This window comes from Chiloscyllium plagiosum, unplaced genomic scaffold, assembly GCF_037043375.1.
Source record: "Chiloscyllium plagiosum isolate Xiang-an unplaced genomic scaffold, Cpla_swu_hap1 HiC_scaffold_43, whole genome shotgun sequence".
NCBI classification, from domain to species: Eukaryota; Metazoa; Chordata; class Chondrichthyes; order Orectolobiformes; family Hemiscylliidae; genus Chiloscyllium; species Chiloscyllium plagiosum.
This window is the reverse complement of record NW_028270181.1, coordinates 33,373,465-33,398,249: the sequence shown is the minus strand read 5'-3', so window position 1 is coordinate 33,398,249 and position 24,785 is coordinate 33,373,465. Positions and strand designations below refer to the sequence as shown.

Sequence of the window (24,785 nt, the reverse complement as noted above, 5' to 3'; positions counted from 1 at the left end):
ACCTGGTTGTTAAGCAATTGCCTGGGATACTTTGATTTATATATGGTATACAGTGAATATAAAGATATGTGAGTTAAGCTGAATCTTTTACAAAATGCCTTTTAGCCTTCAGGAGGATTTGGACAGACAATGAATGGATGAGAATATAATGTGGAAAAACATGAAGTTGTCCACTTTGGTCAGAGGAACAGAGGTGCAGAGTATTTAAATTGTGGGAGGTTTGAAAGTTTAGATGTACAAAGGTATCCTTGTCTGTAAGCTACTGAAAGCCAACATGGTGGTGGAGCAAGCTATTAGGAAAATTAATGGAACGTTTAACTTGATTGCAAGAGGATTCAAGTACAGGAGCAGAAAAATCTTGCTTCAATCATACAGAACCTTGATTAGACCACACGTGTACAAAACGGACTACATACAGTGTGTTCCTTTACCATGTGAAGAGTATTATTGCCAAAGAGGGACTGTAAGCTTGCCAGCTTTGTTCCTGGGAATAGCAGGACTGCCATATGAAGAGAGATTGAGAAAACTAGGCCTGTTATCTCCAATATTTTAAAGAATGAGAGGGGATCTCACTGAAATTTTCAAAATATGAGGTAGACAAGGGTGGATATAAGCAAAATAAAGGAGGATGCCAATGAGGATACCCTTTTGCAAAAGATTAAGAATCCTTGGAATTCTTTACCAGGGGACTGTGGACAGTGTTTGAGTCTGTTTAAGATAGAAATTGATAGATTTCTGTTTATTAAAGTGTCATGGGGTGAATGTGGGTAAAAGGCATTGAAGTGTTCAAGCAGCCATGACCATATTAAATGGTGCAGTAGCTTTGATTAGATTAGATTACTTACAGTATGGAAACAGGCCCTTCGGCTCAACAAGTCCACACCGCCCCGCCGAAGCGTAACCCACCCATACCCCTACATTTACCCCTTACCTAACACTATGGACAATTTAGCATGGCCAATTCACCTGACCTGCACATCTTTGGACTGTGGGAGGAAACCGGAGCACCCGGAGGAAACCCACGCAGACACGGGGAGAACGTGCAAACTCCACACAGTCAGTCGCCTGAGACGGGAATTGAACCCGGGTCTCTGGCGCTGTGAGGCAGCAGTGCTAACCACTGTGCCACCGTGCCGACCACTGGTGGCCTGAATGGCCTACTCCTGTTCCTATGTCAGTTCTGACCATTTAACTGTGGGAAAGGCATCCAAAACCAGGACAGCAATACAGACAGGTTTGCTAGGATGAGCTGTCTGAAGAGACTAGAGAGCAGCAGTTGTCAAACTTAGGAGGTTTAGACAGTAAAAAGGGAGAAAACTGGCAGAGGGCCAATAAACAGAGGTCACAGATTTTTAAGTAACAGGTAAATGAGGGCAAATTTCTTTATACACAAATGGAAAAGGTGGTGGCATCAGATTGTACAGGAACTTTCCTGTCAGGCAGGAAAGAGATGGTCGTGTGAGGGAACCTTGGCTGACGAGAGAGGTTGAATGTCTTGTAAAGAGGAAGAAGGAGGCTTACATAAGGTTGAGGAAACAAGGTTCAGACAGAGCGTTGGAGGGATACAGGATAGCCAGGAGGGAGCTGAAGAAAGGGATTAGGAGAGCTAAGAGAGGGCATGAAACATCTTTGGCGGGTAGGATCAAGGATAACCCCAAGGCCTTTTATGCGTATGTGAGAAACATGAGAATGACAAGAACGAGGGTAGGTCCGATCAAGGACAGTAGTGGGAGACTGTGTATTGAGTCGGAAGAGATAGGAGAGGTCTTGAATGAATACATTTCTTCAGTATTTACAAATGAGAGGGACCGTATTGTTGAAGAGGAGAGTATGAAACGGACTGGTAAGCTAGAGGAGATACTTGTTAGGAAAGATGTGTTGGGCATTTTGAAAAACTTGAGGATAGACAAGTCCCCCGGGCCTGACGGGATATATCCTAGGATTATGTGGGAAGCAAGAGAGGAAATTGCAGAGCTATTGGCAATGATCTTTTCATCATCACTGTCAACGGGGTTGGTACCAGGGGACTGGAGAGTGGCGAATGTTGTGCCCCTGTTCAAAAAAGGGAATAGGGATAAACCCGGGAATTACAGGCCAGTTTGATAAGGTTCCCTATGGTAGGCTTATGCGGAAAGTCAGGAGGCATGGGATAGTGGGAAATTTGGCCAGTTGGATAGAGAACTGGCTAACCAGTCGAAGTCAGAGAGTGGTGGTAGATGGTAAATATTCAGCCTGGAGACCAGTTACAAGTGGAGTTCCGCAGGGATCAGTTCTGGGTCCTCTGCTATTTGTAATTTTTATCAATGACTTGGAAGAGGGAGTCGAAGGGTAGGTCAGTAAATTTGCAGACGATACGAAGATTGGTGGAGTTGTGGATAGTGAGGGGGGTTGTTGTCGGCTGCAAAGAGACTTAGATATGATGCAGAGCTGGGCTGAGGAGTCGCAGATGGAGTTCAACCCTGTCAAGTGTGAGGTTGTCCATTTTGGAAGGACAAATAAGAATGCGGAAAACAGGGTTAACGGTAGGGTTCTTAGTAAGGTGGAGGAGCAGAGGGATCTTGGGGTCTACGTTTATAGATCTTTGAAAGTTGCACTCAGGTGGATAGAGCTTGTAAGAAGGCCTATGGCGTTCATTAGCAGAGGGATTGAATTCAAGAGTCGTGAGGTGATGTTGCAGCTGTACAGGACCTTGGTAAGGCCACATTTGGAGTAGTGTGTGCAGTTCTGGTCGCCTCACTCTAGGAAAGATGTGGAAGCTTTGGAGAGGGTGCAGAGAAGATTTACCAGGATGTTGCCTGGAATGGAGAATAGGTTGTACAAGGATAGGTTGAGGGTGCTAGGCCTTTTCTCATTGGAAGGGCGAAGGATGAGAGGTGACTTGATAGCGGTTTATAAGACGATCAGGGGAATAGATAGAGTAGACAGTCAGAGACTTTTTCCCCGGATACAACAGAGTGTTACAAGGGGACATAAATTTAAGGTAAAGGGTGGAAGGTATAGGGGGGATGTCAGGGGTAGGTTCTTTACCCAGAGAGTGGTGGGGGCATAGAATGCGCTGCCTGTGGGAGTGGCAGAGTCAGAATCTTTGGTGACCTTTAAGCGGCAATTGGATAGGTACACGGATGGGTGCTTAAGCTCGGACAAATGTTCCGCACAACATCGTGGGCCGAAGGGCCTGTCCTGTGCTGTATGGTTCTATGTTCTAACTTTCAAAGTGCAATTGGGCATATACTTGAAGGGAAAGAATTACCAGGGAACGTTGAGTTTCTTTTGGACATCTGTTCCAATTAAGAGGATTATTTATTTCTAACCCTATCCCAAAATCTAACAGGTAAAAGACCCTAATCTTGGCCAGCTGAATCCAACCTTTTAATATATTCAGTTCCTCTACTTAAATGCATGTAACTGACACCCAATTCTCACTCCAAAACAGCACTTTCCATTCCAGTGTTTTTGTCATCATGTTTCTTATTCATCCCCTCCCAATTGTACCAGGCTGTTTTTCTGCACTACCCAAGGAATGTGAAAGAGGAAAGAGGATCGGACAGTTGCGAGATGGTAACAATGAGAAAGCCTGACTAAATCTAATTCCTGTCTGCACTACTCAGAGGTCAGCCACCTCACGTCCCAACATGTAGAAACTCACCGAAGTACCAGCCACAGATTGAATAGCGAGAAACCCTGAGCCTTGCGGAGTGATCGGACCTGAGTCAAGGAAGCATAAAGATCTGGAAGTTACACAAAATTTGAAAACAAAAGCTATCACCAAGAACATTAGTAAGACTTTGTCAATTACCAGTTTGCTCTGACAGTTATTAATTTAGAGCACAGGTTAAGCTCCATTACAGCATCTGTCGACAATAAAGGGATCCAATGTCACTGTAACAGTGGAGCCCAGCAGCTGCACTTGAGAGAACATTGGTCAAGAATCATTTTGGGCTGATTCTGGGACAAGTGAATATCTACCTAAAGGACGGTGTAAGATATACTTGTGATGGTTTTGTAGAGGTGCTTCTTCCTCTCTTCGCAGATTGGGAGTGCTGCTGCTTGTTGCAGCCCTGTGGACAAAATGACTCCACTAACCAACAGCAGAGAAGACAGCAAGACAGACATCTGGGTAAGAAACCTCTGCAAGACAGCTCACAGATACAGGGTGAAAGTGAGTACTGCAGATGCTGGAGATTAGAGTCAGGAGTGTGATGCTGGAAAAGCACAGGTCAGGCAGCATCCAAGGAGTAGGAAAAATTAACGTTTCGGGCAAAAGCCCAATTTCTGATTAAGGATGCTGCCTAACCTGCTGTACTTTTTCAGCACCACACTCTTGGGCTCACAGACACAGCAAATCAGTACTAGTTAAGGGACTCAACTACAACCACAAGGACACAAATAAAAACAGACTTCCTAGCTCACTAGAATGTAAGCTCAGAACAAAAGAACTAACCGAAGAGACACAGCAAACAGACAGACAAATCACTGTACCTTTTGCTCACTGGGGCCTGTTTCCACACTGTAAGTAATCTAATCTAATCTAATTTACCAACAAATCACAAATGAACAACTTTAACACAAAGGAGAGAGGAGCCCTAAAAATACTTAAAAAGGGCAAAAATATAATCATAGTACCAGCATAATGACAGTAATCATGAACATACAAAAGGAACTACTTGCAGATACTAACAGCTACCCACAGAGAGAGTGTGATCCCATGTCACAGTTAACCAATAGAATAAGTACACTATGGAACCGACACAAAAACGGACTGATAACCAAGACAGACCTACAAAAGGTGAACCCAGAAGGCACCAACACCCCACAATTTTACGGATTACCTAAGGTACACAAACCAGACATACCATTTCGACCCACTGCGGCACTTCCAGGAACTCCATCACATAAACTGCCAAAAAATCAAAAACTCAAAACTTCTAATCAGCTGATCCAATCACTCCATACCATCATAACAGGAATTCCTAAATAATATTAAGAACATAAACATAGACGAGGACAAAGCAATGGTCTCATTAAACACAACAGCGAAGTTTACCTCGATTGATGTTGGCTCAAAGGTGGTGGACAGAGGGTGGTGGTGGTGGAGGGTTGTTTTTCAGACTGGAGGCCTGTGACCAGTGGAGTGCCACAAGGATCGGTGCTGGGTCCTCTACTTTTTGTCATTTACATAAATGATTTGGATGCAAGCATATGAGGTACAGTTAGTAAGTTTGCAGATGACACCAAAATTAGAGGTGTAGTGGACCTCAGGTTACAACTGGATCTTGACCAGATGGGCCAATGGACTGAGAAATGGCAGATGGAGTTCAATTCAGATAAATGTGAGGTGCTGCATTTTGGGAAAGCAAATCTAAGCAGGACTTACACACTTAATGGTAAGGTCCGAGGGAGTGTTGATGAACAAAGAGACCTTGGAGTGCAGATTCATAGCTCCTTGAAAGTGGAGTCGCAGGTAGACAGGATACTGAAGATGATGTTTGGTATGCTTTCTTTTATTGGTCAGAGTATTGAGTACAGGAGTTGGGAGGTCATGATGCAGCTATACAGGACATTGGTTAGGCCACTTTTGGAATATTGCATGCAATTCTGGTCTCCTTTCTATCGGAAAGATGTTGTGAAACTTGAAAGGGTTCAGAAAAGATTTACAAGGATGTTGCCAGGGTTGGAGGATTTGAGCTATGGGAGAGGCTGAACAGGCTGGGGCTGTTTTCCCTGCAGTGTCAGAGGCTGAGGGGTGACGTTATAGAGGGTTACAAAATTATGAGGGGCACGGATAGGATAAATAGACAAAGTCCTTTCCCTGGGGTCGGGGAGTTCAGAACTAGAGGGCATAGGTTTAGGGTGAGAGGCGAAAGATATAAGAGAGACCTAAGGGGCAACTTTTTCACGCAGAGGATGTTACGTGTATGGAATGAGCTGCCAGGGGATGTGGTGGAGGCTGGTGCAATTGCAACATTTAAGAGGCATTTGGATGGGTATATGAATAGGAAGGGTTTGGAGGGATATGGGCTGGGTGCTGGCGGATGGGACTGGACTGGGTTGGGATATCTGGTCTGCACGGACAGGTTGGACCGAAGGGTCTGTTTCCATGCTGTACATCTCTATGACTTTATGATGAAACCTTAGCCAGAGAGACAATAGCCAACCTCCTGGACAAACAGGATAGACGACACAACAGGGAACCAATCAACAAGGACTGCAGACTCAAACTACTGGACCTGTGCTTGATGACGCACTTCATATTCAGCACAATATGAACAAATCAATGGGAAACCTATGGGCTCACCCATCTCCAGAAAGACGAGGACACACAGCCCTCCCACAGATCCAATCCAAACTCTGGATCAGATACATGGGTGACACTTTTGTAATAACTGAAAGAACAGAGATTGAGAGCACACATCAGATTATCAACACGTGCTCACAGAGATCAATTTTACAAGAGGTGGACATTAACAACCAACTCCCATTCCTAGATGCAATGGTAGAAAGAACACAGAACAGCAAATGCACAACAAAAGTGTACAGAAAAGCCACACGCATGAATTATAACAGCAACTACCAAAAGACACAAGAGAAGCTGCATTTGGATCCTGTCCAATAGGGCTACAACACACTGCAATACTCCCGATCTGCGAAGAGAGGAAGAAGAACACCTCTACACATTATATAGGACAAACAGGCAGATAACTAGTGATCGGCATTCATGAACATCAATGAGCCATTAAAAGCCATGACCAGCTATCCCTAGTATCCATGATGACGGACACAAATTCGAATGGGACAACACAACAATAATAGGACAAGCCAAATAGAGGACAGCCAGAGAATTCCTAGAAGCATGGCGCTCATCCATGGACTCCATCAATAAACAAGGGACCAAGACCCAACACACTGACCACTGCAACGAACAACTGGAACCGACAACCGGAAGCAGCAGGAACAAAACCAAATGAATTCCAACTGACACAGCAGCACTTCACAGGAGGATCCACAGCACTGAGGCTGTCATCTAGAAAGAGGACGAAACGTCTGCAAGCCAAATCCCGAGCTCGGCGAACATACCCACAACAACTATATACTTGGGATACCTATTCTTCTGGTTTGCTAAAATAAGAAGCGGTACAATCTGTTCTCTATTTCAAGAGTAATTGTGCCTTCGTATATCACTTTGAAGCTTGCCAGTATATGCCCGACCACCTGAGATGGTGATTTAATCTGTGGGTCACCACACCTCAGGTGAGGGAAGAGGTTGAGAAGGAGAGTCCTTCATGGTGATTTCAGATAGCACAGAATAGAATCCACACCATTGGCATCATTCTGCATTGCAAGCTAGTCATTCAGCCAAATGAGCTAATTAATCCGTGCCCTATGAGGATAACAGTTGGTCAACGATACTTTCAGTTTTTTGTCACAATAAGCATCTTAAAACATGAAATTTTGCTGTAGCATTCTTCCAGCTATTACCTGGGAGTGTGAGTATGTTTTAAAAGTTATTGGTCGCCTGATTGCACATACGATGGGTGACGGCATGAACCTATGGTCTCAAAGCCTAAGAAAGGAAAGGAAAGAAATTAGAATGTCTCTTACCCCAGAAAGTTGCAGAGCAGTGCATGTGCTCAGGTGTGTACTTGATCAGTCTGTGACGTCCATTATGGTCCTCAATGTAATACATCGGGATGGTCTGAAAGCGCCTCCAGCCAAGGGAAAAGATTAGAGGGTCTCTCGTCTTCAGAATCTTCTTGTGCCATCGGTGTTTCTTCAAACGCATCTGATTCAGCATGAGAAAATGGAATATTAGTGGACAGTCATTACAACGACCTTCTCCACTGGAGTCATCTTTGTTGCATTTCATGCAGCTATATCCTCAGGTATAGGTCAAACTTTGAACATGAGCTCTTGTCTCGACAAATGCAACTCTTCCCAACAGACAATAAACATAAAATTCTGTTGGTCAGGGTCTGAGTCACTGTCTGAAAAAAGGCATTAGATAACAAGACAGACCGAACAAAGGCAACCATAATAATATTGGGTTGGCCAACATAAGTCAGCAGACTTGCAGTTTGATATCTTGGTCCACTCGAGAAGAGGCAAGATGTAAATTTTGTAAAAAATTCTAATATTGTATATAATATCAATGAGGTTCCTATGATGTTTAGCACTGGACTGTAAAGCCTCCACAGAGTTCCAGGGAGGTGGAGGAGAGGATTGGCAAAATTATTCTGGGTAGGAGTGAAAGGAACAGGTTGGTCATTATTGGGTCTTTAAATTCCTCAACATTGACTAGAAATGCTATAACTCTAGTATGTCAGATGGATCAGTTTTTGTCCAATGTGTACAGGAGGATTTCCTGACAGTATGTCGAAGGGCCGACAGGAGGGGAGGCCACACCGGATCTGGCGCTTGGTAATGAACCAGGCCATGTGTTTGATTTAGTTGCAGGTGAGAGTGACCATAATTCAGTTACGTTTAGGTTAGCGATGGAAAGGGATAGCTATATGCCAAACGTCAAGAGTTATCGATGGGGCAAGGGCAATTATAATGCGATGTAGGCAAGAATTAAGATGCATAGAATAGAGTAGCAAAATGCAGGGATCGCAGACAATGGAAATGTGGAGCTAGTTTAAGGAACAGATATTGCGTGTCCTTGATACGTATGTCCTTGTCAAGCAGGGAGGAAATGATAAGGTAAGGGAACCATGGTTTACAACAGAAATTGCATCTCTTGTTAAGCAGAAGGAGGCTTATGTGTTGATGAGACAAGATGGTTCAGATGAGGTGATGGAGAGTTACAGATCAGCTAGGAAGGATTTAAAGAGAGAGTTAAGAAGAGCAAAGAGAGGACACAAGCAGTCTTTAGCAAATAGAATAAAGGAGAACCCTAAAGCTTTCTATAGGTATGTGAGGAATAAAAGGATGATTATGGTAGGAATAGGGCCAATCAAAGACAGAAGTGGGAAGTTGAGTGTGGACCCTATGGAGATCGGAGAGGTGCTAAATAAACATTTCTCATCGGTGTTCACTCAGGAAAAGGAAACTATTGTAGAGGAGAAGAATGAGGTACGCGATATTAGAATCGAAAGGATCGAGGTTAGTTATGAACAAGTGTTATCAATTCTCGAAGGAGTGAAAGTAGACAAGGCCCCTGGGCAGGATGGGATTTATCTGAGGATTCTCTGGGAAGTTAGGGAGGAGATAGAAGAGCCTTTGGCTTTGATATATGAGTTGTCATTGTCTACAGGTTTAGTACCAGAGGACTGGAGGATTGCAAATGTTGTACCCTTGGTCAAGAAGGTAAGTAGAGATGACTCACATAATTATAGACCAGTGAGCCTTACTTATGTTGTAGGAAAGGTTTTGGAAAGGATTAGAAGAGAGAGGATTTATAATCATCTAGCAAGCAACAATATGATTTTGGATAGTCATGATTTTGTCAAGGGTGTCTCACAAACCTCATTGAGTTTTTTGAAAAGGTGACCAAGTATGTAGGACAGTTGATATGGTATAGATGGACTTCAGTAAAGCCTTTGATAAGGTTCCATATGGTAGGCTGTTGGAGAAGATGCAGAGGCATGGGATTGAGGGTGATTTAGCAGTTTGATTTAGAAACTGGCTTTCTGAAAGAAGGCAGCGAGTAGTGGTTGATGGAAAATATTCAGTCTGGAGTCTGGTTACTAGTGGTTTACCATAAGGACTGGTTTTGGGACCACTCCTGTTTGTCATTTTTATAAATGACTTAGACGCAAGCATAGGTGGATGGATTAATAAATTTGCATATGACACTAAAGTCAGTGGAGTAGTGGACAGTGTGGAAGAATGTCACAGGTTGCAGGGGAACTTGGATAAACTGTAGAATTGAGCTGAGAGGTAGCAAATGGAGTTCAGTGCAGCTAAATGTGAGGTCATAGAGTCATAGAGATGTACAGCATGGAAACAGACCTTTCGGTCCAACCCGTCCATTCCGACCAGATATCCCAACTCAATCTAGTCCCACCTGCCAGCACCTGGCCCATATCGCTCCAAACCCTTCTTGGCAGATATTAGATTACTTACAGTGTGGAAACAGGCCCTTCGGCCCAACAAGTCCACATTGACCCGCCAAAGCACCACCCACCCATTCCCCTATATTTACCCCTTTACCTAACACTACAGGCAACGTAGCATGGCCAATTCACTTGACCTGCACATCTTTGGACTGTGGGAGGAAACCGGAGCACCCGGTGGAAACCCACGCAGACACGAGGAGAATGTGCAAACGCCACACAGTCAGTCACCTGAGTCGGGAATTGAACCCAGGTCTCTGGCGCTGTGAGGCAGCAGTGCTAACCACTGTGCCACCGTGCCGCCCACTTCCTATTCATATACCCATCCAAATGCCTCTTAAATGTTGCAATTGTACCAGCCTCCACCACTTCCTCTGGCAGCTCATTCCATATGCGTACCACCCACTGTGTGAAAATGTTGCCCCCGTAGGTCTCTTTTATATCTTTTCCCCTCTCACTCTAAACCTATGCCCTCTAGGTTTGGACTCCCCGACTCCAAGGAAAAGACTTTGCCTATTTACCCTACTGGGTCAATTCTTGGTGGTGTGGATGTGCAGAAGGATCTTGGACTCCATGTACATAGATCCCTGAAAGTTGCCACCCAGGTTGATAGTGCTGTTAAGAAGGCATACGGTGTGTTAGGTTTCATTTGTAGAGGGATTGAGTTCCACAGCCACAATATTATGCTGCAAATATACAAAACACTAGTGAGGCCGTACTTGGAATATTATATACAGTTCTGATCGCCATATTTCAGGAAGGATGTGGAAGCATAGGAGGTTTACAAGGATGTTGCCTGGTCTGGAGGGAAGGTCTTATGAGGAAAGGCTGAGAGACTTGGGTCTGTTCTCATTGAAAAGAAGACTAAGAGGGGATTTGACAGAGACATACAACATTATTAGAGGATTAGATTGGGTAGACAGTGAAAGTCTTTTTCCTAGGATGATGACATCAGCTTGTATGAGACGGCATAACTACAAATCGAGTGGTGATAGATTTAAGACAGATGTCAGAGGCAGGTGCTTTACTTAGAGAGTGGTAAGGGTGTGGAATGCACCACCTGCCAATGTAGTTAACTCAACCACATTAGGGAGATTTAAACAATCCTTGTATAAGCACATGGATGATGCTGGATAGTGTTGGGGGACGAGCTGAGAATAGTTCACAGTTCGGTGCAACATTGAGGGCCGAAGGGCCTGCCCTGCTCTGCGCTGTATTGTCCAATGTTCTATGTTCAAAACACTAAGGTCCATATGTTTGGTCCATTGGAGCAATATCAATACATTTTATTTTTGGTGATGAGCGGGAAATCTGGGAGCTGTTGTTCTGCCAGTGTCCAACTGGGGAGGTGCCAACAACTGTATTCATGGGCCCAAGGTCACCAAACTCTGAGCACTAATGCTTCAAAATGGGTTGCTACTGAGACTAACATGACAAGCCAACAGAATTTTAAAAAATGCGAGTTTAACGAAGTGTGGTGCTACATGCCATCTACAACCCACAAAAATCCTTACTGCCACATTCCCAGATAAAATAAATGAAAGACTTGCGTTTTTACAAATTACAAGACCAGCTGCAGAGCTTTACAGTGAAGGATGTACTTTTGGAAGTGTAATGCAGCAAACACAGCAGTCAATTTGAACACAAAAACCTCGCATTCACATCTACATGCTAAGAGCTGGGCAATTAGAGAACAGTGGGATACAGCTGATGCTTCAGTTGTATAAGTCCCTCAAGCTGCGGTGCAGCATAGATTCACAAGAATAATCTCTGGACTCAAAAGACATGTCACAAGGACAGGTTAAACAAAGTAGAATTGTATTTCCAGAAATGTAAAATCTTAGGGGGTTGATTGATTTCAGAGTGTGGAAGGGAGCAATTGTGTAGATTAAATGTATGAATAAAGGAGCAGGAATATGCCCTCTGGACCCTTTAAGCCTGCGCTGAAAGAAACTCAGTGTTAGTTCGGGAATATCAGACAATCAAGTCACAGAGATGTCACAACACAGAAACAGACACTTCAATGCAACTCGTCCATCCTGACCAGATATAGAATCACAGAACCATAGTGTGGAAGCCCATCAAGTTCTCAGCAACCCTCCGAAAGGCAGCCCACCCAGACTCACTCTATCACCCTATCCATGTAACCCTTCATTTCCCATGGTTAACCTGACCTAACCTACACGTCCCTAGACAGTCTCCAGAGGATAGAATTGAACCTGGGTCCCTGTCACTGTGAGGCAACAGTGCTAGCCACTGACCCACCGACTGTCTGTGTGGAGTTTGCACATTCTCCCAGTGTCTGCATGGGTTTCCTCTGGGTGCTCCGGATCCCTCCCACTATCCAAAGATACGCAGGTTAGGTGAATTGGCCATGCTAAATTGCCCATAGTGTTCAGGGATGTGTAGCCTAGGTGCATTGGTTAGGGGAAATATTGAGTAACAGGATAGGGGAATGAGTCTGGGTGAGATACTCTTCAGTGGGTTGATGTAGACTTATTGGGCCAAATGACCTGTTTCCACATTGTAGGGATTCTATTCTATGATTCTATTGATTTCTATTTGACATCATTTGGCCCATATCCATCTAAACCTTTCCTATTCATATACCTATTCAGACGCCTTTTAAATTGGCTTGTTGGGCCAAAGGACCTGTTTCCACACTGTAGAGAATCTAATCTAATCTAATATTGAAATGTTGTAATTGTACTAGCCTCCACCATGTCCTCTGGCAACTCATGCCATACATGCATCACCCTGGAAAAATTGCCCCTTAGGTCCCTTTTAAATCTTTCCCCTCTCGCCTTAAACTTATTGGGCCAAACAAGTCCACACCGACCCTCTGAAGAGCAACCCACCCAGACCCATTCCCCTACATTTACCCCTTCACCTAACACTACAGGCAATTTAACATGGCCAACTCACCTAACCTGCACATCTTTGGACTGTGGGAGGAAATCCATGCAGACCCGGGGAGAATGTGCAAACTCCACACAGACAGTTGCCCGGGTCTCTGGCACTGTGAGGCAGCAGTGCTAACCACTGTGCCACCGTACTTTCCTGATTTTCTTCACTGTACCATTGGCAGCTGTAACTGCAGCTGCCTCGGTTCAATGTTCTGGATTTCCCTCTAAACTGTTCATTTCCTACACTTTCTTCAAGACTCTTCTGAAGACCTATTCTCAGTTAAGATCTCTACTCATCTGTCATAATACTACAAAACCTTGGCTTAGTGTCAATTTGTTAATCTCGAAACACTCAAATGAATTCTCTGTTCAGGGTGTTACATAAATGCAACTTGTTGTTCTTGAACTATTACCTGAAGGTATCCAATATTTCCTTCACTGTTTCCCAAGCCACCGAGAATTAATGGATAGCAGGAATCAAAATTTGTCACAAACTCATAGGGCACATTCTCAATCTCCGCCCGTATGTACATTCCAGGTCGAAAACCTTCATACTGAACTCGAGTCGCATCATCTTGGTCATCAAACTCTGCACGGTTAAGCTGTTTGAAAGGGGAACCAATGTTAAGATAAAGAAAACAGGAGGTCTGGCTGATTGATTGAACAGCACAGGATTTGAGTGTTATGTGGGAGACCCAACTTTACGATCCTAATAAAAATAAGAAGTACTGGAGTTCCTCAGCAAGCCAGATGCATCTGTGGACAGAAACAGTTTACATTTCAGAATTGATCAACGTGAAATGTTAACTCTTTCTCTCTCTACAAGTGCTGCCTAGCTGGCTGAGTTTTTCCAGAAATTTTCCATTTTATTCAAGAATTACAGCATCCACAGTATTTCACTTTTGTTTTCCAAGTGATTTTTGTGACATGGAGTCCACCACAGGAAAAGTATAACAAAATTCCTCCAAGTACACATTAATTAACAGTTTGGCATTTCACTTATAATTGCACCAAATTTTCTTAAATTTGACATTAACTAAATATGGAAGAAAGCTTCACGAACAGGCAAAAAGTGAAAACATTAGTTAGTGGAATGCAAACAATTAAACATGAGCAGTCAAGAGAAAAATCTCTAACATTTGACAATTAATTTTCTGACTGTGCACGCTTCACTAGTTATACTTATAATACCATGCAGAATTCAGAATATATATTGTGGCTGTGAATATATATCCCTACCTGCGCCTGCTTCTGCATTTCATCTTTAAGATCATGAAAATAGGTTCCTTCGCCATCATCATAGTCCATATCAAACATTTCCTTCAATTTCCGCTTTTTCTCCAAACGTTTGGTCCGTTCCGCTTCCTCCTCTGTATTTCTGGGATCACGATTTCCTTCACCGTCTTCCTCACCCTAATAGAGTGGCAATTTTATTTTAAATTTTAAAGTGAATTTCTGCACCAGATGTTTAAATACAAACCAAAATATTTCCAATTCTGCTGTTCCCATAATCAAGTCCCAAGACTTGAAACATTTGACTCATTTCCAACTCGTTTCCTGCAAAATGTAGCCAAGCTTTGCTCCAAAGACTGGTCGCAATTTGTGACTTGAGATAGCAAGAGTTGCTGGTTGGTTCACCTTGCTGGTTATGACAGCTTAACCCAATCCAATTTTCAGACTTCACAGCAGAGTTAAGTACATGTCAGAAGGAATAGGTGAGCTGAATGATATTTCCCATCCTCTAGGGAGAACTTAGACTGAATGGCCTCCAAAATTGCATTGACCAGGAAAGAACCAGACAGTCTTCTGGCAAACCCATAGTTTCACAAACCCACTGGCAGAAGTCTATGAGTCATCTGCTGTGAAGTGTTACAATAACTTAATGTGTGAAAACTGTGACAATACTATGGCTTTAAGAAGTGTATTTTGTCCTTTCTTCTGGAGAGATGTTTTGAGATGAGGTATCAATTTGTGTCTTCCAAGCCAATAAAATAACCAGCTTGTGTGGCCCTGGGATTTTTCTCAAGTTAGAATACTAGAAGCAGCATGAATGGGTGGGGTCAGGTTCACACAGAACTAGGGTTTTAGTTTAACTTTCTGTTGGGGTTCTGAATGCGGTTGTGCCAGCAACTACACATCATTTTGAATAACTTGAGGATAGACAAGTCCCTCGGGCCTGACGGGATATATCCTAGGATTATGTGGGAAGCAAGAGAGGAAATTGCAGAGCCGTTGGCAATGATCTTTTCGTCTTCACTGTCAACAGGGGTGGTACCAGGGGACTGGAGAGTGGCGAATGTTGTGCCCCTGTTCAAAAAAGGGAATAGGGATAACCCCGGGAATTACAGGCCAGTTAGTCTTACTTCGGTGGTAGGCAAAGTAATGGAAAGGGTACTGAGGGATAGGATTTATGAGTGTCTGGAAAGACACTGCTTTATTAGGGACAGCCAGCACGGATTTGTGAAGGGTAGGTCTTGCCTTACAAGTCTTATTGAATTCTTTGAGGAGGTGACCAAGCATGTGGATGAGGGTAGAGCAGTGGGTGTAGTATACATGGATTTTAGTAAGGCATTTGATAAGGTTCCCCATGGTAGGCTTATGCAGAAAGTCAGGAGGCATGGGATAGAGGGAAATTTGGCCAGTTGGATAGAAAACTGGCTAACCGGTCGAAGTCAGAGAGCGGTGGTAGATGGTAAATATTCAGCCTGGAGCACAGTTACAAGTGGAGTTCCGCAGGGGTCAGTTCTGGGTCCTCTGCTGTTTGTAATTTTTATTAATGACTTGGAAGAGGGAGTCGAAGGGTGGGTCAGTATATTTGCAGATGATACGAAGATTGGTGGAGTTGTGGATGGTGAGGAGTGCTGTTGTCGGCTGCAAAGGGACTTAAATATGATGCAGAGCTGGGCTGAGGAGTGGCAGATGGAGTTCAACCCTGCCAAGTGGAGGCTGAAGAGATTGGGGAGACAGCGAATGAATACCTTTCGTCAGTATTCACTCAGGAACAGGACATTGTTGCCGATGTGAATATTGAGTCACAATTAATTAGAATGGACGGCTTTGAGGTATGTAGAGAAGAGGTGTTAGAAATTCTGGAAAGGGTGAAAATAGATAAGTCCCCTGGGCCTGATGGTATTTATCCTAGGATTCTCTGGGAAGCAAGGGAGGAGATTGCAGAGCCATTGGCCTTGATTTTTATGTCCTCGTTGTCTACAGGAATAGTGCCAGTAGACTGGAGGATAGCAAATGTGGTTCCCTTGTTCAAGAAGGGGAGTAGGGATAACCCTAGTAATTATAGGCCGGTGAGTCTCACTTCTGTTGTGGGCAAAGTCTTAGAGAGAATTGTAAGGGATAGGATTTATGAACATCTGGATAGGAATAGTGTGATCAAGGATAGTCAGCATGGTTTTGTGAAGGGCAGGTCATGCCTCACAAACCTTATTGAATTCTTTGAGAAGGTGACTAAGGAGGTAGACGAGGGTAAAGCGGTAGATGTGGTGTATATGGATTTTAGTAAGGCGTTTGATAAGGTTCCCCATTTTAGATTAGATTACTTACAGTGTGGAAACAGGCCCTTCGGCCCAACAAGCCCACACCGCCCCGCCGAAGCGCAACCCACCCATACCCCTACATTTACCCCTCACCTAACACTACGGGCAATTTAGCATGGCCAATTCACCTAACCTGCACATCTTTGGACTGTGGGAGGAAACCGGAGCACCCGGAGGAAACCCACGCAGACACGGGGAGAAGGTGCAAACTCCACACAGTCAGTCGCCTGAGGCGGGAATTGAACCCGGATCTCCGGCGCTGTGAGGCAGCAGTGCTAACCACTGTGCCCATGGTAGGCTACTGCAAAAAATACGGAGGTATGGCATTGAGGGTGAGTTGGAGGTTTGGATTAGGAATTGGCTGGCTGGAAGAAGACAGAGGGTAGTAGTTGATGGTAAAGGTTCATCTTGGAGTGCAGTTACTAGCGGTGTTCCGCAAGGATCTGTTTTGGGACCATTGCTGTTTGTCATTTTTATTAATGACCTGGAGGAGGGGCTAGAGGGTTGGGTGAGCAAGTTTGCGGATGATACGAAAGTCGGTGGAGTTGTTGACAGTGAGGAAGGATGTGTCAGGTTACAGCAGGATTTAGATCAGTTGCAGAGCTGGGCAGAAAGGTGGCAAATGGAGTTCAATGTAGGTAAGTGTGAAGTGATTCACTTTGGTAAGAGTAACAAAAAGACGGGGTACTGGGCTAATGGTCGGATACTTGGTAGTGTGAATGAGCAGAGGGATCTTGGTGTCCATGTACACAGATCTCTGAAAGTTGCCACCCAGGTAAATAGTGCGGTGAAGAAGGCATATGGCGTACTGGCTTTTATTGGTAGAGGAATTGAGTTCTGGAGCCCTGAGGTCATGTTGCAGTTGTATAAGACTCAGGTGCGGCCGCATCTGGAGTATTGTGTGCAGTTTTGGTCGCCATACTATAGGAAGGATGTGGAGGCACTGGAACGGGTGCAGAGGAGGTTTACCAGGATGTTGCCTGGTATGGTAGGAAGATCGTATGAGGAAAGGCTGAGGCACTTGGGGTTGTTTTCATTGGAGAAAAGAAGGTTAAGGGGTGACTTGATAGAGGTGTACAAGATGATTAGGGGTTTAGATAGGGTTGACCATGAGAACCTTTTTCCACGTATGGAGTCAGCTATTACGAGGGGGCATAGCTTTAAATTAAGGGATGGTAGGTATAGGACAGATGTTAGGGGTAGGTTCTTTACTCAGCGAGTCATGAGTTCATGGAATGCCCTGCCAGTAGCAGTGGTGGACTCTCCCTCTTTATGGGCATTTAAACGGGCATTGGATAGGCATATGGAGGATATGGGTTAGTGTAGGTTAGGTGGGCTTGGATCGGCGCAACATCGAGGGCCAAAGGGCCTGTACTGTGCTGTATTTTTCTATGTTCTATGTTATAAGTGTGAGGTTGTCCATTTTGGAAGGACAAATAAGAATGCGGAATACAGGGTTCACGATAGGGTTCTTAGTAAGGTGGAGGAGCAGAGGGATCTTGGGGTCTATGTTCATAGATTTTGAAAGTTGCCACTCAGGTGGATAGAGTTTGTAAGAAGGCCTATGGTGTATTAGCGTTCATTAGCAGAGGGACTGAATTCAAGAGTCGTGAAGTGATGTTACAGCTGTACAGGACTTTGGTTAGGCCACATTTGGAGTACTGTGTGCAGTTCTGGTCGCCTCACTTTAGGAAAGATGTGGAAGCTTTGGAGAGGGTGCAGAGAAGATTTACCAGGATGTTGCCTGGAATGGAGAATAGGTCGTACGACAGGTTGAGAGGTGACTTGATAAAGGTGTAGAAGATGATCAGGGCAATAGATAGAGTAGACAATCAGAAACTTTTTCCCCGGGTACAACAGAGTGTTACAAGGGGACATAAATTTAAGGTGAAGGGTGGAAGGTATAGCGGAGATGTCAGGGGTAGGTTCTTTACCCAGAGAGTGGTGGGGGCATGGAATGCGCTGCCTGTGGGAGTGGTAGAGTCAGAATCATTGGCAAACTTTAAGTGGCAATTGGATAGGTACATGGATAGGTGCTTAAGCTAGGACAAATGTTCGGCACAACATCGTGGGCCGAAGGGCCTGTTCTGTGCTGTATTGTTCTATGTTCTACCTCTTTGCTATAGCAAAAAGCTTGAGTTCTGTTTCTCTGCCAGAATTTTCTCTTAATGCTCTTTTCTCCTGAACTGAAGAAACATCACATGTGAGACAATCTATTTTACTAAATTTAGCTTTGCCAAGGGTGCGTTTATGGGATGTTGCTATATTGGAACAGTTGCTGTTTAGTAGTTAAACAATCTGTTACAGAGGGACCTCGATTATCTGAATATTGGATTATCCGAAGGGGATCTCAAGGTCCCAATAGAAACATTAAGTCAAAGAGCTGTTTCAACTTTGATTGTACTTGTAAACAAAAGACTCAATGACTAAAAACAAACTCGGCTCACTGAAATGGTGCTGAGGACAGTCCAGGCACTGTCTCCAAATGACTGACCTCCCGCCCTCTCTCTCTCCCCCGCATCCACCCCATCGTGCACCCACAGTTTCCCTGGAGTTCTACACAGGGGTGTATCTTAAACCCTCCTTTCCCAGAAAAATCTAACACAGATCTGTACAGGGCAGAGGTCGAACCTGCCAATAAGTTGTGTGCACTATTAGGAGACTTACTCTACAAAGGCAGCAGCAGCAGTCTTACTGTTGGTGTAGTCCAGCTACCCTGGATGGGGGCAGGGATGGACAGGAGTGCGGGTTGGGGAAGTGGAAGCGGATGGGATTGGAGCAGGTGGGGGGGACGGGCATGGGGCAGGTTGGGAGCAGACAGGATTGGGAAGACGGGCAGGCAATAGGGGCGGACAGGGGGCAGGGTCTTGCGCGCAATATGCTGCTGCCTAGTCTCCTGAACGGGGAACAGACTTCACAGAAAACTCCGAGCCCCAGAGGAAATCAATTAACTGCATAATCAATTATCTGAATGAAATATTGCCTGCCCATGTAGTTCGGATAATCGAGGTTCCTCTGTATTCTGTTAAGCTGTCCAATAGAGTTAAAGCTATATAAATTTCTTCTGTTGTATTTTAACTAAGTGTGTTGTGTTTAAAGCCGAGTAGCATTTGACCAATTGAACACAGAACCTTTAACCTAAGTGCCTTTAAATAAAAGTTAGGGTCTAGGCTATCTCAACATAGCTGAACGTAGTTTTGCCTGGTCCTTAACAAATCATTCCTATGTTCTACAACTTAATGTTTGAAAGATTCCAACTGCCTTGTTTGCCCGGTTCTCATCAACACTAACCTTGTTATTGATTTGGTCAAAGAAGGATAAAAGACCAAAATGCGATTTATTTGACACTAACACTAAATGCTAGTTAGTCCACAGCAGGAGCATTCCCTAATTTGAGCAACAGGATTGGAAAAAAAAGACCAGGACAACGTTTTCACAAGAACTGTGGTGATAATGGGTAACTTCAAATAGATCTTCCACACGTTACAGTGACAAAGGAATCAATGTAAAAAGACTTCTTTAAACTGATTCATGGCATGGTCACGAGCAACCCACAAACTGACCTATCAGGGAATACAGTTTGCAGCTACATGCTGATTTGAACATGGGTCTAAAACTTTCCAGAATGAGTATAAAGGGGGACTTTGCGTCAATGTCTCCGTCCCATTCTTTTGAAAGAAAGGCCCAAATGCTTGCAATTGATGAAGAAGAAAGTCTCATTAAATTTTAACTACTTTTAATATTTCTAAATATTTAGTACAATTTGGTATAATTCTGCTTGTCGTTGGTATTTAACTAAAATACAATAAATTCTTCAATGCTGTAAGAAGCAAGTTAGACAAGGGACAACCAATGGACGGGATTTATTTGGATTTCAGGGTGGGTGAAAAGAGAAACATACTGACAATAGACAACAGCATAATCAGAAGGATTAACACTCTTCTCTGCGATAAAGAGTGGGCACATGTGTGAGTTACAAAGTAACAAGAGATGTACAGCACAGAAAAAAAGGCCCATCAGCCCATCTACACTGGTAAATTATTGGAGCTGTAGGCTGACAAGTGCCTATTTGCATTTACCTTTTTTGATAAATTGGCGAAAATGCAAAATCTCGCCAAATGGAATTGTAAAGTGCAAAGGTAGGGAGGAGGAGTATTGGACAAGATGGATTTTTAAATGATTAAAGGAAAGAATAGGAGATTAGAATTCACCACATGGAGATTAACGTGGAGAAAATCTCTAGTGCAGAATTTACGGTCAGTAAATTCAGCTGTGCACTGGGATATCTGACAATTTTCCAAGCAACAGAAACAAAATTTTCACCATTTATCCCATTAAAAACTTTCAAAATTTTGAAATGTTTGTAGATTTCCTGCAAAATGTCTGGTCTCCTTGAAATTGGTATTAGTTTCTGAGCTTCCCTTTCCTGGCATCACATTTGTTCCCTCTCCAAGTTCTATTATTCCTTCCTCTCAGGCAAAACCCAGAACTTGAACAATGGCCAAACTAATTGTCTTGACATGAGCTTCCTTTTATTCTCAACAGCCCAAGCAAAAATAGAGTCATAGAGATGTACAGCATGGAAACAGACCCTTCGGTCCAACCCGTCCATGCTGACTAGATATCCCAATCTAGTCCCATCTGCCAGCACCTGGCCCATATCCCTCCAAACCCTTCCTATTCATATACCCATCCAAATGCCTTTTAAATGTTGCAATTGTACTAGCCTCCATCACTTCCTCTGGCAGCTCATTCCATACCACCCTCTGCGTGAAAACGTTGCCCTTTAGGTTTCTTTTATATCTTTCCCCTCTCACCCTAAACCTATGCCCTCTAGCTCTGGACTCCCTCACCCCAGAAAAAACACTTTGTCTACTTATCCTATCTATGACTCATGATTTTATAAACCTCTATAAGGTTACCCCTCAGCCTCCAATGCTCCAGGGAAAACAGCCCCAGCCTGTTCAGGCTTTCCCTGTATCTCTCATCCTTCAACCCTGGCAACATGCTTGTGAATCTTTTCTGAACTCTTTCAAGCTTCACAACATCTTTCCGATAGGAAGGAGACCAGAACAGCACACAATATTCCAACAGTGGCCTAACTAATGCCCTGTACAGCACAACATGACCTCCCAACTCCTGCACTCAATACTCTGACCAATAAAGGAAAGCATACCAAACTATCCTATCTACCTGTGACTCTACTTTCAAGGAGCTTTGAACCTGCACTCCAAGGTCCCTTTGTTCAGCAACATTCCCTGGGACTAAAATGTGACTTTGTAAAAGGAAATCAGCCTTTTCCAACCAGACTTTCAGCTTTACACATTTTTCTACAATGTAATGTCCTCAAATACATTGCACAAACTTAACTGAACCTGCCAAACTTACCTTCATAGTCAGTGCCATGTTGCCAATCTCTTAATGAATCATTTCAATTAGTTGAGCACTTGCGATCCTGTGAATCAAATACAACTGCAAACTGAAAATGCAGAGCTTGGACCTGCACAGTAAAGCTAACTGTCTAAATCCTAAGTCAATTTTCATGCTTATAGTCGAAATGTGTAAAATTATTTCAAGTAGTAGGTGCCATTTTAAATCCTTTTGGTGGCAAAGTTTTTCTGAAACACGAACCTCATGGTGTTGTTTTAGGTCCCCAGGCTGCCCTGTATGAACCTCTCCTGTCTCCAGATCCTCAAATGCTCCATATACAGAATCTGGAAGAAAATAACAACAGTGCAAAGGAAGAACTTAATAAATAGAAGCAGGGATAGACTCTTTAACTTGCTCTACTGTTCATCTGATTATGTCTGATCTGCTTCAGATCTATTTTTCTGACTGCTCTTCATTTCCCTCAAATTCCTCCAGCTGATCTAATATCTATTCCAGCCTTAAATATATTCAGTGATGGAGAATCCACAGTCCACTCATGTCGGGAACTCCCAAGATTGACAACCCTTTGAGTGAAACAAATTCTCATTTCAGTCATGAATCATCAATCCCTTATGCTGAGACTGTCACCACCCCACCACGAGCACTACCTCATCCTCCTGCAACCAGTACCACTTCAGGGGGTAAACAAATTCTCAGCACTGACCCTGCTAAACGCCAGAGAATGTAGACACAATTGACTTAGCCTCACATTGTCATACAAGTTACTTATCTGCACACCACTCAGTGAGCCTTCGCGGCACTGCCAAGTGAGGCAGATTCTTCCTTCCATAAGGAAACCAAAATTACATATAGCACTTCGGATGTGTTCTCAACAAAATCCCATACAATGGTATCAAGAGTGCATTGTGCTTATATTCTATAATCCCTTGAAACAAAGGACAAGCATTCCATTTACTTTGTATCTGCACTGCATATTTGTGTTCCTTTCACTAGCTTACCAAAGTCACTTCATACATCATTTTGAAGTTTTCATACATTTTAGAAAATATTCTGGTTTTCTATTCTTATGACCAAAGTAACTAACTTCAGAGGTGCACATCCAACTGTCACTCATTGCCCACCCATTTAACCTACATATACCTCTTTGCAAACTGCGTCCTTTTCACAGTTTACATTCCCATTGAGTTTTCTATCAGCAGTAAACTTGGATACAGTACTCTGACTCACTGCAATTTATGTTAGCGACTTGGACAAATAACCAAGATCCCAGCATTGATCCTGGCAGCACTCCATTCTGTCAATTTGAAAATACCTCATTCCTTGTATTTCTTATCTAAACCTCCATCCATGCCAATTATCCACATCTCATGAGTTTATTCTGGCACTCTCTCAACTGCATTTTATAATCCCACGTATATTTTATCCATTAGCTCACCTTTAGCTACCCCACTAGTGTTGCTCATAATTAGCCACAGTTCACAAGGAGTCACAGACATCAGCCTCTGTTTGCTGCAATTCTTTGCATCACTGTCACTCTACTAGACATGTACTCTTTCTAAATTCATGATGGCTTTGTCTAATTATACTAACTGCATTGTTAAAATTTGCTTAACAATAGATTCAAGCAATTTTTTAACATCTAATCGGTCCATAGCTCCCTATGTTGTCTCCATCATCTCCTGAATAGCAGTGCTTTATTTGCTAAATTCCCATTTACTGGGGCATTTCTAGAGTATTTTGGAAAATCATAACTAGTACCCACAATGTCTACAGCTATCTGTTTTACAACCTTAGAACATATACCATCAAGCCCTGAGGACTTGTTGGGTTTTAATTCCTGAAGTTCCTCCTTTGCAATGTTCCATTTGTAGAAGTTACATCAAACTCCTGACTTTTTTTTAAAGCTCCTTTATTTCTTGTATATGTATTCTAATGACACTGATGAGTGAAAAAAATGTCAATTGTAGATTGCAATGGGAAAGAGAAATAGCCAGGGTAAAGTATAAATTATGTTTCCTGTTCCCACTGAGAGCTTGTTGTGCAAATATTGTCCATCTACAGGCCATCAGAGAGTAGGATAAATGAAAATGGGGGTCAGAGTGAATTATAGTACAGTATTTGCTTAATTCCACTTAAGTAATTGTCACGTGACTGTAAATTTCGGGTCTAAAAATCATAGTCATAAATTACACTTCCCAATGGGATTTGTATTATTTTGTTTCCTCGTGTCTGATCCATCATTGAATGTTTTGAAGCTCAAACCCTGCCTCAATTTACTAAAACCAGTTCGGACAATGTTGTAAAATTGTGTAAAGTAATTGTAGATTGTGAGACAGGAAGTTAGAATTTGGTATTTGTAAAATTGTAAGATGCTACAGGTGGAAAGCATTGCATGGTCCCTTTAAAGATGGCATTTTTTTCTGTGCTTAGAGATTGAAATGAATGTCTGTGAGCAGCAGCTTGGAGGTTTGCAGGTGCACAGAGAGCCCGGACTGAAACATTTGTATTGAAAGGCTGTAAAGTTAGCATTTGAGAGTGTGATACTGGAAACGCACAGCAGGTGAGGTGGCATCTGAGGAGCAGGAAAATTGACGTTTCGGACCAGAGCACTTCATCAGTAAGCAATTAAATTTGCAGACCAAGCAGCAGTTTTTATCAAGACAATATGAATTTAGTCAATCAATTTGAACCAGGTCCTTCGATACCAAAAACCTATGAAATTTAAGTCTGATGGTTTTGACAACATAGGACCAATCCTATGTAAGAAATATTATCTCATCACAGGTATAAAAGAAGGGGGCAGTTGGACAAAGACCTCTGAGCAAACTGCCATCTACCAGAGCTAAAAGTCCCCCATCTCGAGAGAGAAAAATTGGCTCTCACAGTCA

General features: G+C 43.3%; 1 protein-coding gene across 2 annotated transcripts in view; it reads right to left on the bottom strand.

The window, feature by feature from the left end:
• The window catches only part of bms1 (BMS1 ribosome biogenesis factor), a 123,141-nt gene that overhangs the window by 27,488 nt on the left and 70,868 nt on the right, over positions 1–24,785 (bottom strand). For both annotated transcript variants that reach the window (XM_087982292.1, XM_043678628.2), the window contains 5 exons: positions 22,138–22,220; positions 14,198–14,371; positions 13,372–13,560; positions 7,600–7,780; positions 3,647–3,705 (listed from right to left, as the gene is read on the bottom strand). In XM_087982292.1, coding sequence (XP_087838418.1) covers positions 3,647–3,705; positions 7,600–7,780; positions 13,372–13,560; positions 14,198–14,371; positions 22,138–22,220 — 686 coding nt within the window. The remainder of the gene's footprint in view (positions 1–3,646; positions 3,706–7,599; positions 7,781–13,371; positions 13,561–14,197; positions 14,372–22,137; positions 22,221–24,785) is intronic.